The sequence below is a fragment of the Ascidiella aspersa genome, chromosome 5 (assembly GCF_963924565.1).
Source record: "Ascidiella aspersa chromosome 5, kaAscAspe10.2, whole genome shotgun sequence".
In the NCBI taxonomy this organism is placed as follows: Eukaryota; Metazoa; Chordata; class Ascidiacea; order Phlebobranchia; family Ascidiidae; genus Ascidiella; species Ascidiella aspersa.
In genome coordinates, this window is record NC_139451.1 from 25,006,899 (window position 1) to 25,023,746 (window position 16,848).

The following is a 16,848-nucleotide window of genomic DNA, read 5'->3' on the forward strand; positions in this document are numbered from 1 at the left end:
TCAACAAATAAGAAAATATTATTTTGTCTAGACATGCTGAATAAACATAAACCTAAAGAAGCCTTAAAAACAACTCTGAATCTGGTTCTAGCTGTTTTATTTATTTGCGAACTATAAAAGGGATGAAAAGCAAGTTCCCAACATGTCACAATACATGCAATTTCAATACACTTATTACATTTCTTAGTGATAGTCGCATGACCAACGTTAAAATCCACACAGTTCAATGACAAAGATAGCATTACATACAATTTAACGCTTCAACAGTTGTGATTATAAAACCAAGATAATGAGAATGACCAGTTTTAAACAAAGGCCCACAACAGACCCTTTCATCGTTAATATTTTTGACTTATTCACGTTAATTTCACATGTATTGTAAAGTTGGATACCCCTATACTGGTGTTCAAGATCCCTTTGATTACCTAACCCCAAGCAGCCTATGCAAACAAAGCACATAATTTAATAAATAATGTATTAAAAAACGAAAATGGTTTGAGACTTGTTAATAAAGAAATTTATTGTTTCGAAATTTTATGGACTGAGACTGGTTGATAAATAAATTTATTATTTCGAAATTTTATGGATTATTAACGAAAAGACTTTCGATTAAAACAAAATGAACTTTTTTGAAACAACGCGTTTTTTTGAAGATGTTACAAATATGGAATACTTAAAAATCATTTTTTGCAGAGATCAGTCGAAATTGAACTAAACATTTTTGCACAATAAATTTTAATTGATATATTACTACAGTCATATAATATTTTACTATGAATAAGAAAATATTGCTGCCAATGAAGGCGTTTAGATAAAGTTTGCCACGCCCACTTTGGGGGAATGACCTAGACTACTGTAAACAAACTAGATTTTCAACTACGTGGAAAGGTGAAGTCTTAAATTTTTAATATTCGAGTTTCTTTTCTTGAAAAAGTCCTAAAGCTAGTTTCACTTTCATCATAATTTTCGAATCACTGTTTTTTAAATAAAACGTTACCGTATTTTAAGGAAAATTTTATACTGCTGCAGCAGTAGGCAATTGCATTGTTTTTTAGCAAAATTAAAAAAAAACAAAGATGGCAAGCGCTCTTCGTTGCTTTAAAAAGTTTGAGCCCAAATTCAGAAGTCAAATTTGTCAACAGTTTTCCAGAAATAATGTAAGTTGTGAAATTTTCTTGTTTTTATGGCTGCTAATTTTGTTTTACATATTGTAATTAAATACTTCTTGCAATTTGTTTAATACTGGTAAAGTCATTTTTTCATATCACAAATATATGATACCTAATATTGAAATAACATAATTATTTTTATTGAAGTGTACTGGAACTATTGGATTCATTGGCCTTGGAAATATGGGAGGACCAATGGCTTTAAACCTCCTCAAAACAAACCACAAAGTCATTGCGTTTGATGTTATGGATGCTGCTATTAAACCAGTTGCAGAAGCTGGTGCTGAGGTAAATTGACTTCTTTTTAAATGAGTATAAGAAAATATGTTTTATGGGAAAGTAAATGTAGACCTTTGGAGCATAATGGTTGGAGGTTGTAGTAAGACGTAATAAGAATATCAAAGCCCATACAGAAGTATCATTCAAAATGATACCTACTTCTGTATGGGCTTTGATATTCTTATTACGTCGTAAATGTAGACCAATCAATGCACAGCGGAAAACTTTTATCATGAATTGTTTAACACTTTCATTTATGCACAGTCACTTTTGTCTATTAAATAGTGTTAAAACAATTTAAAACATTGAAAATATGTAAGTTATGAAAAAACATGTAACAACTATAATAATGGACAATTTCTCACAGTTTTACTTAGTGCATTCCCCAAGCAATTTTAGAAGCTTTATAAACATAAAAATTAATTAATAGACTTGCTTGAATTATATTACATAAAATCCTACTTGATTATATCTTAAATATCAATGCCCGCATTCCCAGAAAATTATAAATATTCATGCTAGTCTTGCTGTTTATCTTAAAAAAATAGCAATAATTTTAACAGTGACAAAATCTAATATTATTTTGTCAAAAACTATTATTACTTGTTATATAGTAAGGTATGATAAAATTGGTAGGAAAGTTGAAAATCAATAAAGAATCTTTTGTCTATGATAGGTGGTTGCTACACCATCAGACGTTGCAAAGAAAGCTTCCCAAATCATTACCATGTTGCCAAATAGTTCACATGTGGAAGAAGTTTATATGGGAAAGAATGGAGTCCTTGAGTAAGTCAGAATTTACCAGCACATTTGTTTATTTCTTTGATTTAACCTTATCTATTAGTGCAACATACTGCTATTTTTTAAACTGTGTTTGTCTCCTTAATAATGGACCAACTCATTTTAGGTCAGTGCAATCGGGGAGCATTTTGATTGACAGTTCTACTATACACCCGAATGTATCCAAAAAAGTGGCCGAGGCTGCAGCTTCAAAATCAGCCTATTACTTGGATGCACCTGTTTCTGGAGGTAATTAATGCAGCACTTTAAATTGGTGAAACTGAACAAATTTGCATTTAAAGTAATACGGATACATTTGATTTGTATGCATTGTCCAAATTCAAATAAAAGAATGTTGCCTATAATATGTTAACTATAATATTTTGCAAGACCATGGTTATTGCAATACTCTAGTTTCGTTAAAGTTTCAAATAATAAATTATGTTGAAATGCCTATATATGACTGTGAAGTAAGGTTTTTGTGCAGCACTATCTCAATTTGCAATACCAAACAGATGTGTGTGTTATATTTGTGTTTTAAGCACCACACAACATGTGGCTAGCGTGACAGGAATTGCTGTTCAGCATTGACGGGAAGTGTTATTGTTTTAAGGTGTTGGGGCAGCTCAGGCAGGAACCTTAACTTTTATGGTCGGCGGCAGCAAAGACAACTATGAAGTAGCAACTAAAATTCTCGCACATGTTGGCAAGGTATAGTCTATCCTTGCTTTCAGGCCATAGTTCCTTGTTGTTATGGCACATGCTTATGTGAATGGTGTAAAATTAATCGTTACAGAAAATTGTGCATGTTTTATCACAGATACTTGCGCACCAAATGAGTAACAGCACAACGAAATTGAAAAATAATGCTTAAACTTTTACCCCTCAGGAAATCCAGACTATTTTTTTGATGTGAAATGCAATTTATTTTGACCTCTAAATCACTAAACATAAACAGTTTAAAATAAGGTAATTCCACTCAATAATAAAATTGCAGGCCACACAAGACAAGACAAGTGCATTTCGGACATACCCTTTGCTGTTTTGTTTTTGTCTTACCAAGGCCTCACTTTACCCTTACTTTGTAGAATGTGGTTCATTGTGGTGACGTTGGAACTGGACAAGCAGCCAAGATCTGCAACAATATGCTCCTGGCTATTTCCATGATCGGCGTTTCAGAGGCCATGAATTTGGGAATAAAGTGAGCCATTTTGTGACATGTTTGTTGTAATTTGTTAGCTAATACTGAGTGCTAATTGAGTATTGAAGAAATACGATGGGATTCCATATTTTTAATTAAATGTTGAAAAATAGTTGCTATTCCACTCAATACTGTTTCAGAGACTATTGGCAGACTGTTTAGAATATTATAATTTTTTGTCATGGCTAGTTATATTTAAGGCTTGGATTGGACCCCAAAATCTTGGCTGGTATCATGAACACAAGTAGTGGAAGATGTTGGTCATCCGATACGTACAACCCAGTACCGGGTGTCATGGAAAATGTCCCAAGCAGTAACAACTACCAAGGTGGATTTGGAACTGCACTTATGTACAAGGTGGGCTTAACATTGTGGCCGAACTAGTCCCCCTTTGTTTTAAATTATTACTGGTTCTACTTTGAACATAGTCAGGCATTGAGGTTGGTAGTATATCAATTTTATTATACAACTTTTTTTTTACCTTGGGCTTTGTTACAAACAGAAAATGTTTAATATATGTTAAGGGTCGGGCTAAAAAAAGGTTCTCAAAAATATCGATAAACATGTGTTGAAGTGTAGTTTTAAACAAAATCTGTAAATACCATTGTTTTAATATATTAGTAAGAGTAGAGAAAATAAGGTTGTATATGATAGTCAATAAAATATTATAACAAGGTAACGCATTTTTGCTTTTCCCATTTTAGGAAATTGTTTAAACCCTGAAATATCATTCAAATTTTATTTCCCTAAAAACTTTTATCGCAGGATCTTGGTTTAGCCCAGCTAGCTGCAAGTGACACCAACGCACAAACCCCATTTGGTGCTGCTGCACATCAAACATACAGGACTTTGTGTGAGAAAGGATTCGCACAAAAGGACTTCTCCTCCATTTACAAATACCTCAGTGAAAACGAATAGAAAATTGACAATGCAAGTGACAAATTGAAGCCTGTTACTGACATGCGACATAGCTGTAAATAATCTCATAACATATGTTTTACAGCACTACAATCATTCCTGGTTTAATTTAAAGGTACTTCTGCATGTCTGTCCATTCATTTGCATCATTAAACTATTTTACCTATAACTTAAATCATGTTTTACACAACGTTTATTGTACAAGTATGTATATCCACCAATTTATGCAAGGTTTTTCCAGGCAGAGAAGTTTTTTATTCTTTGGAAAAATAGGGGTTTTGATCTATGATTTCCTACTTTAGTTGTGTGTATTTTTAATCAAATTTGATTTAAACAGTGCATTTAAAATATTTTTTTTAATTTTAATTGCCTTGCTCTTCTGCCACTTTACTTAGCGACCAAAAAAATATACTAACCTTTGTCAAGAAAACAATTGTTGTTATGGATAAGTATGAAGTAAACTAGAGAAACTTAATTAAGCCAAGCTTTAAGATTAAAAGTATTTAGTACAGATGAGGTAGTTTCATTTCTATTTGCAAATCAAAAAAATTACCAGGCTTGTCCCTAAAGATGCCGACAATTTAGGATCAGCCAATGTAGTTTATCTGGCCCACTTCCTCTTTTACAAACTACTCACAAGGCAAATACCCATAATTTTTGGTTACTTAACTACACATAAATATTTTTTGCGCTATGTGCACTAGTCCCATCAATACATATATTATGTTGGTGTTTTAAGGCAATCTTTCAACATAAAGGTGCCATGCAACTATATTATCAAAATAAGTTTCACCAACTTAGTTTCTGAATGCATTTTGTTGCTTTTCAAATTCGTGGAGTCTTTTAAATACGAGCATAAGCTTTGAGAGTTTAACAGCCCTTGACATACTTTTACGCTTCACAATGAGACCAATTTTCAGTTGCAAACCTAGGTCAATCCCTAATTTGTTATAATTGAAAACTTGAAACTACATGTTTTAACAACAAAATTGTTTATTAAAATTTAGGATTGCCCATTAAGACCTAAGTGTTGCTTTGGACTAGAACAACTTTGTCAACCCCTGTTCCTAAAAACTAACTAGAATAACAGTGGAAACCTATATTTCATATGGAATAAATCCGAATTGGCAGTCTCTTCTTAAAGTAGTTAAGTGAAAATAGCAATATATTTTATTTAGAAAATTTAAAGTCAACTTTAAAATCAGAAAAATTCTCTTCATTATTTGATATTGCATATGTGGTTGAAATTAATTAGGGCTTGCAATCTGAATGCCAAATAAAACCAGAAAAAAATATTTTGTAGTGTGTAATCAAATAAACATAACCAAACCAACATAATACAAAAATGAAGATTAACACAAAATTGGCATCATGACAAGAATTTTGACTAATTTGAACTTGGGACCACATTAGCTAAGTGCATGGCAAAGGAGTAGCTTTAATTGTTACAAAAAGCAAAGAGAACAGTTGTCAACCAGAACTGCATTTCTGTTAAAAGCTTCTAAATGTTTTTTTAATAGGTAGTTATAATTCATCTTTGCTTTCTTCAGATCCACAGTACTCTGTAAAAATAGTTTTAAATAGTTTTTAAACAGTTATTTGTAACTGAACAAACATTCTGACAATTTTACTTAAAAATAAACATGAAAATGTATAAATATGAAATGTATAAATATTACATACCTGCAACTTCTGAGCAAATTTTCATAGAAATGTCTGGAAGGTCTTTTTTAAAATGGTGCAAAATTTCATCCTCATAATCTTCAACTATCGCTTCACACTTCATATAGTAACAAAAATAAATGTTTACATCTTGTAATTTGTTATTACAGTTTTTCACGAGTTAGGGTTGGCATGCAAGCAGCTATTAAATTAAGATATTTGTAAAAACGTTAACATTCCAATTGCAAACCAGTAAATATTGTTAAAATGTTTTTGTATATTCCATAATATTGAGTCTCTACCTTGCACCCCCCTTTTACAAAGCAATTTACAATTTGTTGACTATGTTTTAGTAAGGCAACATTAAAAGAAAATAACCTTCTTGTATTACCGTCTTAAAAGTTTTTTATTTTGGATTTAAATTTTTTGTAGGGCTTTTAAGTTTAACAGATTATCAGATTTTTTGATAATGTGCACCTAAAACGGTTTGTACTAACCCAACAGATTCAACAGAAAAGGCTTATCAAATAAATCCTTGCAAATTTAATACTTGGTAATACGCGACTACTTACAGCATATTTAACATCCTTAGTTTTGGCATCTGGAGGTGTGTCTGCATTTTGTTGTTTACTGTCTTCCATTAACTGAGTGAAATCAATATCTGATGACATTTTACCATCATGTGTAACTATTCTTTTCAGTCTGAAATTCAAAAAGTTGACAAACTGTATAAGATTATCAGACTATTATCAGTAATTTATTTTTAATAAAAGTGTCATTTTTTATTACAATGCATAACACAATTTTAGTGTTAAGAGTTTAGTGTGGGCTATCCTGTGCATGCTCAACACATATCCCTCCATAATAATTTTGAAACTTTAAATACCATATATCAAATTGTCGTTACACATTTATAATCTTTTAACGCAATCGTTTTTTCTTACACTTTTTTTCCTGTCTCCGGATCTTTTGATTCAACATAATTGTCAGACACTTCTTTACAAACTGATTCCAGCAAATCTGTCAGATGTGTTTCCGATCTTGCATATGATTTCTAGGCAAAAAGCAAATATAAATAGTTTGTGGGACATAGATATAAGTTTATCAATTGGATTAAAAATCCCATTTTAACTAAATAAAAAATTATAAGATTTAAAAAAATAATGCTGGTAAAGCTAAAAATCTGGTTGTTAACAAATAAAAAGTCATTACCTTGGTAGTCCTAGTTTTGCCATCAGGCGTTATTCTAAATCCTCCAACATCAATTTTCTTATTGGGGTCCACTTTACTAACACCGTGTTCAATTTCACTTATAATGGCTTTGCAAGCTTAACAAAAAACATGCATCAATAAATAATATTCTAACAAAACTCAAATGGAGAACAAAACTCTCAAATATTGTTCTTATAACTTACCATCACAATATAGATCTTTATTTTTCGCAGACAATACAAGTTGAAAAAACAATGGCAGTATTGCAAGAATGAACTTCATTATAAATTGAGATATTGACAGATTATGTACTTTTAAGACAGTCTAAAAAACATCAAAATTATGTAATTTAGATGATAAAAATACTATTTTGTCTTATAGCTCTTTTTAAAAGTTAAAATACAAAGGTAATAAGCTTTTCTATGATTTTCACTATAAACTATATATCCCACAATTAAACAAAGAAGGTGATGGATTAGGTGACCCGCATGGCCGCATTCTAATATTTTTTAACAGGTTTATTATACATTTGAGATTTTATTATTAGTTAAAAAAGTGCAATAGTTTAAAACATTTCATACCAGGTTATTTAATTACCATCTGTCGAATACTAATTGATAATTTTACCAGCAAATAAAACAGTATAGCGATTAACAACTTTTAACTATTCAATAAAAAAAGTAGTAAAGGCGTAATTAAATATTCAACAAGCCTTTACATTCCTAATTCTATATAAAAGGACTACCTGGATTTAAAATCAGGACCATCAATTACTACCTTATATGTCAATTTTTTAACACATTCAATTGAAGTACGTTTCCTTCTTTATTTTGAAGCGAAAATATGGACGCGTGGCTTTACTACAGTCAGCTGGATTTAGTCAAGCGTAAAACTTCATTATTTCGCTTAATAACATAGAAGACGAAGTTTTCACTTGCAAAACGAATGGAAACAACTGCGACATATTTTTTACGTCAAAGGATGGGAATTGAATTCATCTAAATGCGAAAAACATAACAATAAAAATCGCGATGCGAACTTAACGCGTGACGCTAACAAAGCGTAACGAACCATGACGTCAGATGAATGTAAAGTTTTCCTTTTCAACCGGTAGTTGGTAATAACAAATTAAAAGTTACAAAGTGGTAAAATTACTTAAATCCATTTAGCACATCGTTAACGGTGCATGAAAACGAACGTATAAATATCAATTGACGAATCATATCTAAAAAAATCGTTGTCGTCTGATTTGTTTAAAACTGCATGTACTGTAATTGTACTGGGCCATGCCTCTGCTCTGCAAAACCTGCAGTCTTGTGATTAAAGCTTAGGGCAGGTTTTAAACGTTTGGGGAGAAGACTAGATTAAGTTATTTTACTTGACAATGTTTGTTTGTGATGGCCAACTGACTAAAAAGTAGTTGAAAAGATATTCGTGTTAGCGGCGCTCTTTCACTTATGTACGTGAAAAGTTATGCAAAAAACAAAACAAAATAATACCGCATACCACAACGCATATTGTTTGGGTTAGGGTGCGGGTTAGCGTTTGGGTGAGGGTGGGTCAAGTAATATGGTGAGGGTGGGTCAAGTAATATTATGTTTATTATTAATAATAACTTGACCCACCCTCAACCAAACGCTAACCTGCACCCTAACCCAAACAATATGCGTTGTGGTATGCGGCATTTGAAGAAGGTTTTTTTTTTATTAATTTTCACGTACATAAGTGAAAGAGCGCCGTGTTAGCGAACCTCAATAATAATAAAACAAAGTTTTTTTTTCTCAGAAAGCCCTTCACAACTTTCTAGTTAGTTGTAAAATCTAGAAGCTGCTTTCATAGATTAAGTAATGTTTTTTGCTTAGTAAACTTTGGCCCTGGAAATGTTTTCAAATTGTATGCTATATGTGTATAATATTATTTAACATATATTATTTACATATTACATTTATATAAATGCATTTTTATATTTTAAAGTATGTGTACATATGCTCTGCGGCTCTCTGTGTGATAAAGGTTTTCATGCAAATCTATATATGTTGAAGAACTTATTAGTATTTTATTTGTATGCCTTAAATTTATACAATTTTATTAGTGTTGCAATTTGCCACTTCTATTGAACCGTTTAGCAAGGGTCTTAACTCAAATGTTTTTCTGGTTGACCACCCTTGTCCTACAAAACCAATTTTAATGTGTATTTAATATTTAATGTCCATATAAGTCCTAGGTTGACAAGCTTGGCCTGAACCCCGAATCTGTTTAGGAGCACAAACATGAATCAGCAAATGCGTAAAAATTAAGCAGTTATTTTTTGTTGTAAGTACCATTGTCATAAGTTGATTTATTGCCATGCAAAGTTTAAAAGCAAATTCATTACAGCTGTGTAATTTTTGGCATTTCCCATGCAGTATCCAAAGTTTAAAGTTTCTGAAAGATATTAAACCCATTAGCTGTTTTTATGAATGTTACATAATTGACTATGCATTCAACCTGTTTTCTTCAATTATACATTTTATTTCAGTTCCAGTTTATAAAAAAAAATTTACCACCAAAACATGGCTGATACACCTACTGATGGAGAAGTACCACCAATGGACGGTGACAATGCACCCCCAGACTGGATATTGAGCCTGTTGAAATGGGTGGCAAAGGACCCTTGGGAATTCGTCACCACTGTGCTAATGATACTTTCACCTTTCTTCTTTATCAGTGCCTTTCTAGCCTATAAGCTCTCAAAGCAAATTGAAGCAAAAGAAAAAGAAAAGAAGAAAGTTCTCAAACGAGAGAAACAAATCAAGAGAAGAGCAAAAATTGACTGAATTTATTATGCATATCATTCATCATAATTTTCGTTCGTTTTCTTGTGATTATAGGGGATTTTTTATTTTTTTAATGATTTACCGTGGTCAGTTATTTTTGCTACCTCCAATTTTCTGGAGAATTCTTGTGGAAAAATACGACAACATTGTTGACTGTTGACCTATAAACAGTGGATCTTGTAACCTAATTATGTGTTCTTTACTGTAATTGGCTATGCACCACATGTTAATTTATGTGGTCAAATGACGTATGTCTTAGTTTTCTATTATGGTCAAATTTCAACTAAAATTGGTTGTCCTGTTTTCTGTCTAATGTATGCATAATTCATCATAGATCCATAATTAGCTGACTTGTGGTAAAAATTATTTTGAAATGTTAAATCAAGAACTTAATTTAAAATTTGTTTTAAATATGCAAAAGGTATCATACTGAAATCATTTTGTAGTAGGAATTCTCAGTCCTATTAGTTTATAGTGTTTTTAATGTGCAACACATTATTATGCTTCCTATTTAAATTGACTTTTTATTTTAAGAAATGTATTGGATAACATTGCCTTTCACAACCGACCTGAAAAGACCTAATTTAATGTTTAACTTTTTTAGTATGGAAGTGAACAACTGTGATAAAATTAATCTTTTTATCATTTTTACCCCATATGTATAGCCTGGATGTAAATTATTAAGAACTAGAGTCCATACTTTTTCATATTTTGGTGAAAGTTTTAAAATGTAATTTTTTGTATCTGTTTACATAGGGTTACTGTGAAAAAGTATTTTTAATCTGCCATATTGCTTCCAAAAAGACATTTTGAATTTTATTGACCAATTGTTGCTTTATGTTTGTGTTAATAGGTTTTAGAACAGAAAAACAAAACATGAAAGATTTTACCAAGTGCCATGTATTACATTTATTGAGCTACTGTGTATGAACTCCAAGATCTAAAAGAAACATTTCAAAAATTAGGCAGCGTGTTTCTAATCTGCAGTAATATCAAAACTACAAATGACAAGGTATTAGGTACTATTGGGGGACAGTACGCAGTCCAAGACTTGAAAAGATTAACTAAACTCTCAGAATGAAACACTTTATTATATATAGACCTACATATTTATTTCTTTTAATTGCGAGAATAATTTTATCAATTCATGTTTAATTTCAGTAAACGTGTGCAATTTTTTGTGAGTAGTGGTCAATCTTCAAACTGTTTTTCTATACGTGAAAAACCCTACATTTTTTAGACTGCGGATTTCTCCTCTATGTCCTTATTTAGCGCAGATTCCAAGCCGAAAGTTCTACGAATTCCAAGCCGAAAGTTATACATGTCTTCATTAAAACAGTTGGCCTAGGTTCGGCAGTAGAAGTATGGCGTTGGAGCGAGAATGTCATGCTAGTTTTTTATCAAGCTGTTGTTGGTAGCCATGTTCAGATGTAGGCATGAACAAAATACTGGGATGAAGTAAGAAAATTACTTGAAAACGTGGCGTTACAAGTTACCTTATAAAGTAACGTCAAAACTCGACGCATTTTCAAGATATATAGACAGAAAAAGTCGCGTGTGAGTCAAACGTTCATTTCAAATATAAAAGTTCGTATCTGACCGTTTCTAGGCTGTAATAAACGTGCCGTAATAAATTTCCGGTCCTAGTTTAGCTTACAGCAGGGGTTGGCAACATACGACCCGCTGGCCAATCTGGCCCGTTCAACACAAATTATGCGGCCTGCGACCTGTTTCACAAACTGGACACGAGGCCATTCCTCATATTGGGTAACACTAATGTACGGAATGATGAATGGTCGGAATGGTCGGAACGCTCACAGTATTATTATTAAATATAATAACACTTGACCCAGCTTCACCCAAACGCTAACCCCACCCTAAACCAAATAGTGTGCGTTGGTTTAATAATTGTTTTAACGGGGTAACACTTAAATTAGTGAGCGTTCCGACCATTCCGACCATTCATCATTCCGTAAATTAGTATTACCCCTCATATTGTTTACTGCAGCCTAACAATTTTTTGCGTTTTCTGCAAATCTTGTTACTCTATCGAGTGTAAATTGCAAAACACCCTAGTTTTATCCTAGGAATAACAGTCATTATGGTTGTTATAAAAAGATGCGCCCTAAAGTCTACACAGTTGAAATTTAACCGCCCACAGAGACCTTTCTGAGTTTGGTTTTGGCCCGCCACTAAAAAAAGGTTGCCTATCCCTGGCTTACAACACCATAGCTGGGTATCCTACCAAAGAATAAACAAAGCGCTAATCATTTAAAAACATTTGAACATATCTTAAACATGAGTTCGGGAAACTCTTCCGGCGGCAAATTTAAGGATAGAGTAATTAAGTAACCAACCAAAATTGCAACAAGCAATTATCTTCATGTTGTCTACAAAATTGGTAATCTTGACAATACAAGAAAAATGCCGTTGTTAAGCACATAAAATGATTTACTTTGGGCAAAAGTAAACTAATTTGGATTATTTTGGGCTGTCAGGCAATAAGATGTAATAAAGCAAATGCCATTCACAGCGGACAAAATTTATTAAAAATGTAATGTACGGTAATTTGTTTAGAGACCAACGGACCATTTCACATAAGGTTGCACCACGCTTCGTAACGCTGAATCTGTGAATAATTGTGGCAAGATTTGCTGAGTCACATTCTGTAGGTTAAAAACGCTCTTTCATACGGTTTACACATTTGGCTTGTGCATACAGGCCCTACGCAGTAAAAGTTTTGTCTTGTGTTTTACCTGTGGGCTTATCAAGGACTTACCAGGAGTAGCCTACAAAAGATATTTTTAAGCTTACTGTCCGAAATGAATGTGGATCGATATTTAAATCGAATTAACTACACCGGCTCGAAAGCAGTCAGCGTGGAAAATCTCAGGGCCCTTTGTCATTGCAATGCAACCAGCGTACCAGAAGACACGTTGGACTTATTTGGTGGCCCTGGAAAGGTCCCCACTTTGGAGGCCATTTATCAAAACGTAGTTGAAAAACCGTAGAGGGTGGTTTCTGCTATGAACAAAACGGCATTTTCGCTTGGTTGTTGGATCAGCTTGGCTACGACGTTGCCATGATAGAAGGAAGTTATCATATGACCGAGGAAGACGAGTTTAGTTATCCGTTTAACCACATGCTTTTAAAGGTAAGAAAGTTGTGTAAAATATGCTTACTTTACAATTGATTGGCCTAATTAAAATTATTTCAGATAGAATACTAGCGTTCAATATTATATAGAAGTGGTGCTGAATCCCGGTGCCGGTTCGAGTTTTTTGTCGATCAGTCAAAAAAGTTTCAATGATTTGTTTTGATTGCAAACTATTCTAGTCGGTCAACTTTAACTATATAATGTAAAATCGTGCTTTAGAATTTCTGGTTACCGGTGCGTAAAATGATTTTTGTTTTGTTAGCGATCCGCAGGCGCCAAAAGGTTAAGAACCACTGCAATATAGAACAACTAAAACGCAAATTTTGACTACTACATTCATCTGCTCAGACATATCAAGCATTATTCATAATTTTATTATAACGAATGAAGTGTTAGATCTTAGATAACAAAATAATAAATACGCTTTTCTATGCTCAAAATAAATATTTTAACAACGTTGTTACAATAAAAATATCGAATATTGAAAAAAAATTATATTTTATGGTTAGCCTATTAGATCTTATATAACAAAATAATAAATACGATTTTCTATGCTTCGCTCAAAATAAATATTTTAACAACGTTTTACAATTAAAATATCGAATATTAAAAAAATATATATATTTTATCGTTAGCCTATTGGAGCTTATACAAGTTTAGTTATCCGTTTAACCACATGCTTTTAAAGGTAAGAAAGTTGTGTAAAATATGCTTACTTTACAATTGATTGGCCTAATTAAAATTATTTCAGATAGAATACTAGCGTTCAAAATTATATAGAAGTGGTGCTGAATCCCGGTGCCGGTTCAAGTTTTTTGTCGATCAGTCAAAAAAGTTTCAATGATTTGTTTTGGTTGCAAACTATTCTAGTCGGTCAACTTTAACTATAATAATGTAAAATCGTGCTTTAGAATTTCTGGTTACCGGTGCGTAAAATGATTTTTATTTTGTTAGCGATCCGCAGGCGCCAAAAGGTTAAGAACCACTGCAACAACTAAAACGCAAATTTTGACTACTACATTCATCTGCTTAGACGTATCAAACATTATTCATAATTTTATTATAACGAATGAAATATTAGATCTTAGATAACAAAATAATGAATACGCTTTTCTATGCTTCGCTCAAAATAAATATTTTAACAACGTTGTTACAATAAAAATATCGAATATTGAAAAAAAATATATTTTATGGTTAGCCTATTAGAGCTTATACAAAAAAAATAATCAATACGCTTTTGTATGCTTCGCTCAAAATAAATATTTTAACAACGTTTTACAATTAAAATATCAAAATATTTAAAAAATATATATATTTTACCGTTAGCCTATTGGAGCTTATACAAAAAAAAACTAATCAATACGCTTCTGTATGCCTCGCTCAAAATAAATAAGTTACCAACGTTATTACAATTAAAATATCAAAATATTTAGGAAATATATATATTTTACCGTTTGTATAATTGTTTGGGCGTCTTATGGCTATGGTGCTTATTCGATGTCATTCCTTTTATTTTTTCTTGTTTTGAGGTTACCATTGGAAAGCAGGATTGGATTGTAGACGTTGGATTTGGCTCCCTGTCTTTTTACGAGCCTCTCAAATTCATAAATGGCCTGAAACAAGCACAATCGACGGGTTTATTCAGGATTCGGCAAGCTAAGGACCACGCAGTAGGATTTTTAATAGAAAAGCACATAAAGGAAGTTCAGGATATGGACAGTAAGTATAAACAAGTTACTTGAATATAGAAGTTGTGTAGCAGGTAAGTGTAGAAACCAGTGTGTCGAAATGTCGGGGGGTCCTAGTTGCTTTTATGGCTAAACTAATTTTTACTACACGCCAACTAATATAAGTAACCTATGTGTTGAGATTTAAGCCTAGATCTAACAACTAAGATGGCTTTCGTTGTACTAATGATAAGCCGCAATCGTTGGTCAAAAAAGGAGCTTTAGAAGAGCTAGATCAAAGTTGTTAACACGCATATATGTGTGCATATTTCATTGAGTCATGTTTAACAACTTATAATTTAATTAATTGTCTTGTTTTGTTCTGTTATATTACAATTTTTTCTTTAGTTAAATTTCCACATGTCGAAGATTTATGGAGAAATATCACATTTATTTTTAAAGTTGTCCTAAAAACGATATTTAAACTCTTCTGTAAATTAACTTTAAGGTGGAAAAATAAAATCCAAAGGCTCCAAAGCGAAAAGCAAGTACGAAGTGGACAAAGATTGGAATATCATGCTGCGATTCAGGTACTGTATACAAGAACTTGTGACTTAGTAAGAAATGCATTAATAAAATGGCTGTTGCACTTTTAAATAAAACTATAGCCTAATTCGGACTGAAAACGAAACAGATAACGCCAGTGTTCCTTCAAAGGTTGCCATACACCACTTTTAACGACATTTAAATACTTTTTTGTTTTACTAAACTTGCGAAACAGTAGGTTTTAGATATTGTGCATGACAGCTGTGTGACGTTATAGTACACCACCACAGAAGTGGGAGAACTTCATGGTTGGTTGGTCACTTCACGTAGATGACGAAAAGTCATGGATCAGGACGAACTCGTTTTTGCAGGTGACCTACATGAGTTATCGTTTGAAAAAGCACATCGTTTTATTATTTCTGTTGCACGAGATTATGGACACTTTCCATTATGCTTTAAAGCAGCGGCTCGCGGGCGTCGTTAATTGATTTACCACTGTAAACGTATGGAAAGCGAACATCCGTTTCAGAAGCTAAATATAAAATCGGTCGCTTTTTATTTTCCAAATTACGGCTTCCAAAATTATGTTACAAAAAAGTACTCATTCTTCCTTTAACTGCGATTGGCACGTAGCTAGCGTTCCTAACAATTTTAACTAAATGACGCTGCATTGCGAACCACAATTAAGTGTTTTTCGTACGATTAAGTGAATTACCTGCGTTAAAAGTCATACAGCCGTGTGTTTAAATGAAACTCACGCCAATAAAAAAAATATTTTTCAAAATTTCTTATTTTTAATTTCTTTGCGACCAATGGTACAATGGGTTTAAAATTAGCACAGGATTACGTTAGAAAAATAAATAATTCTTTCTTCAACTGCGATTTGAACGTGACCTTTCTGAAAAAAAAAAGTGATGCTGCATTGCAAAATACCTTATATTTTTATATCTTCGCGTCCACTGGCTCAATTGGTTTTCGCAGATTTTCACCGAAGACGGCAGCATATTTTTGTGGGGAACAACGCTGATAGAAAAGACGCACTGCAGTCCACTGGTGGAGAAATCGCGGCACACTGAGATGATGACAGGAGTTGACAAGGACAAAGACATTTCAGCCATTAAACAAATCATGAAAGATAAGTTTGGAGTCGTTTTGGACTTTGTACCCGAATTTGCTTCTGCCGATTACAGACCAAAATATAAGTAATGATAACGATGTATGCGTGTGTAGTGTGGTGCAGTGAGGGCTGCGGGTTCAATTAAAAACAACCAGAGTCCTACCCCGGCCGAATATATTAACCCGAGCCCGAATCCCGAGTCCAGTGTCCGACTTTGGCATATTGGCCGACGAATCCCTATTCCGGTTCCAACTATATAGGCCTACCGCCTGTATACTATCACGTCGCTAAAATAGTGTGTATATACAGCAATTTACTTACAAA

The 16,848-nt window shown here is 32.8% G+C and overlaps 4 protein-coding genes across 4 annotated transcripts; 3 read left to right on the forward strand and 1 right to left on the reverse strand.

Annotated features, from left to right (window-relative positions):
* The first annotated feature begins 980 nt into the window (after positions 1–980).
* On the forward strand, positions 981–4,771 carry LOC146145576 (3-hydroxyisobutyrate dehydrogenase, mitochondrial-like). Its single transcript, XM_083389694.1, has 8 exons — positions 981–1,157; positions 1,317–1,457; positions 2,125–2,234; positions 2,356–2,477; positions 2,842–2,939; positions 3,317–3,429; positions 3,630–3,786; positions 4,195–4,771. The coding sequence occupies exons 1-8, from the start codon at positions 1,077–1,079 to the stop codon at positions 4,345–4,347; spliced, it is 975 nt and encodes a 324-aa protein (XP_083245820.1). The 5' UTR covers positions 981–1,076; the 3' UTR covers positions 4,348–4,771.
* A 728-nt stretch (positions 4,772–5,499) lies between these two features.
* On the reverse strand, positions 5,500–7,541 carry LOC146145577 (protein canopy homolog 2-like). Its single transcript, XM_083390026.1, has 6 exons — positions 7,425–7,541; positions 7,222–7,337; positions 6,954–7,063; positions 6,582–6,711; positions 6,031–6,127; positions 5,500–5,909 (listed from the first exon to the last, which is right to left on the reverse strand). The coding sequence occupies exons 1-6, from the start codon at positions 7,501–7,503 to the stop codon at positions 5,872–5,874; spliced, it is 570 nt and encodes a 189-aa protein (XP_083246152.1). The 5' UTR covers positions 7,504–7,541; the 3' UTR covers positions 5,500–5,871.
* Positions 7,542–9,743: 2,202 nt separating this feature from the next.
* On the forward strand, positions 9,744–10,914 carry LOC146145578 (small integral membrane protein 15-like). The gene has a single exon (XM_083390246.1). It carries the CDS (start codon positions 9,774–9,776, stop codon positions 10,035–10,037), a length of 264 nt encoding a protein of 87 aa, XP_083246372.1. The 5' UTR covers positions 9,744–9,773; the 3' UTR covers positions 10,038–10,914.
* Positions 10,915–12,868: 1,954 nt separating this feature from the next.
* Positions 12,869–16,613, forward strand: LOC146145579 (arylamine N-acetyltransferase 1-like). The gene is made up of 5 exons (XM_083390621.1): positions 12,869–13,191; positions 14,724–14,913; positions 15,370–15,451; positions 15,685–15,778; positions 16,389–16,613. Exons 1-5 carry the CDS (start codon positions 13,120–13,122, stop codon positions 16,611–16,613), a joined length of 663 nt encoding a protein of 220 aa, XP_083246747.1. The 5' UTR covers positions 12,869–13,119.
* The last annotated feature ends 235 nt before the right edge of the window (positions 16,614–16,848 follow it).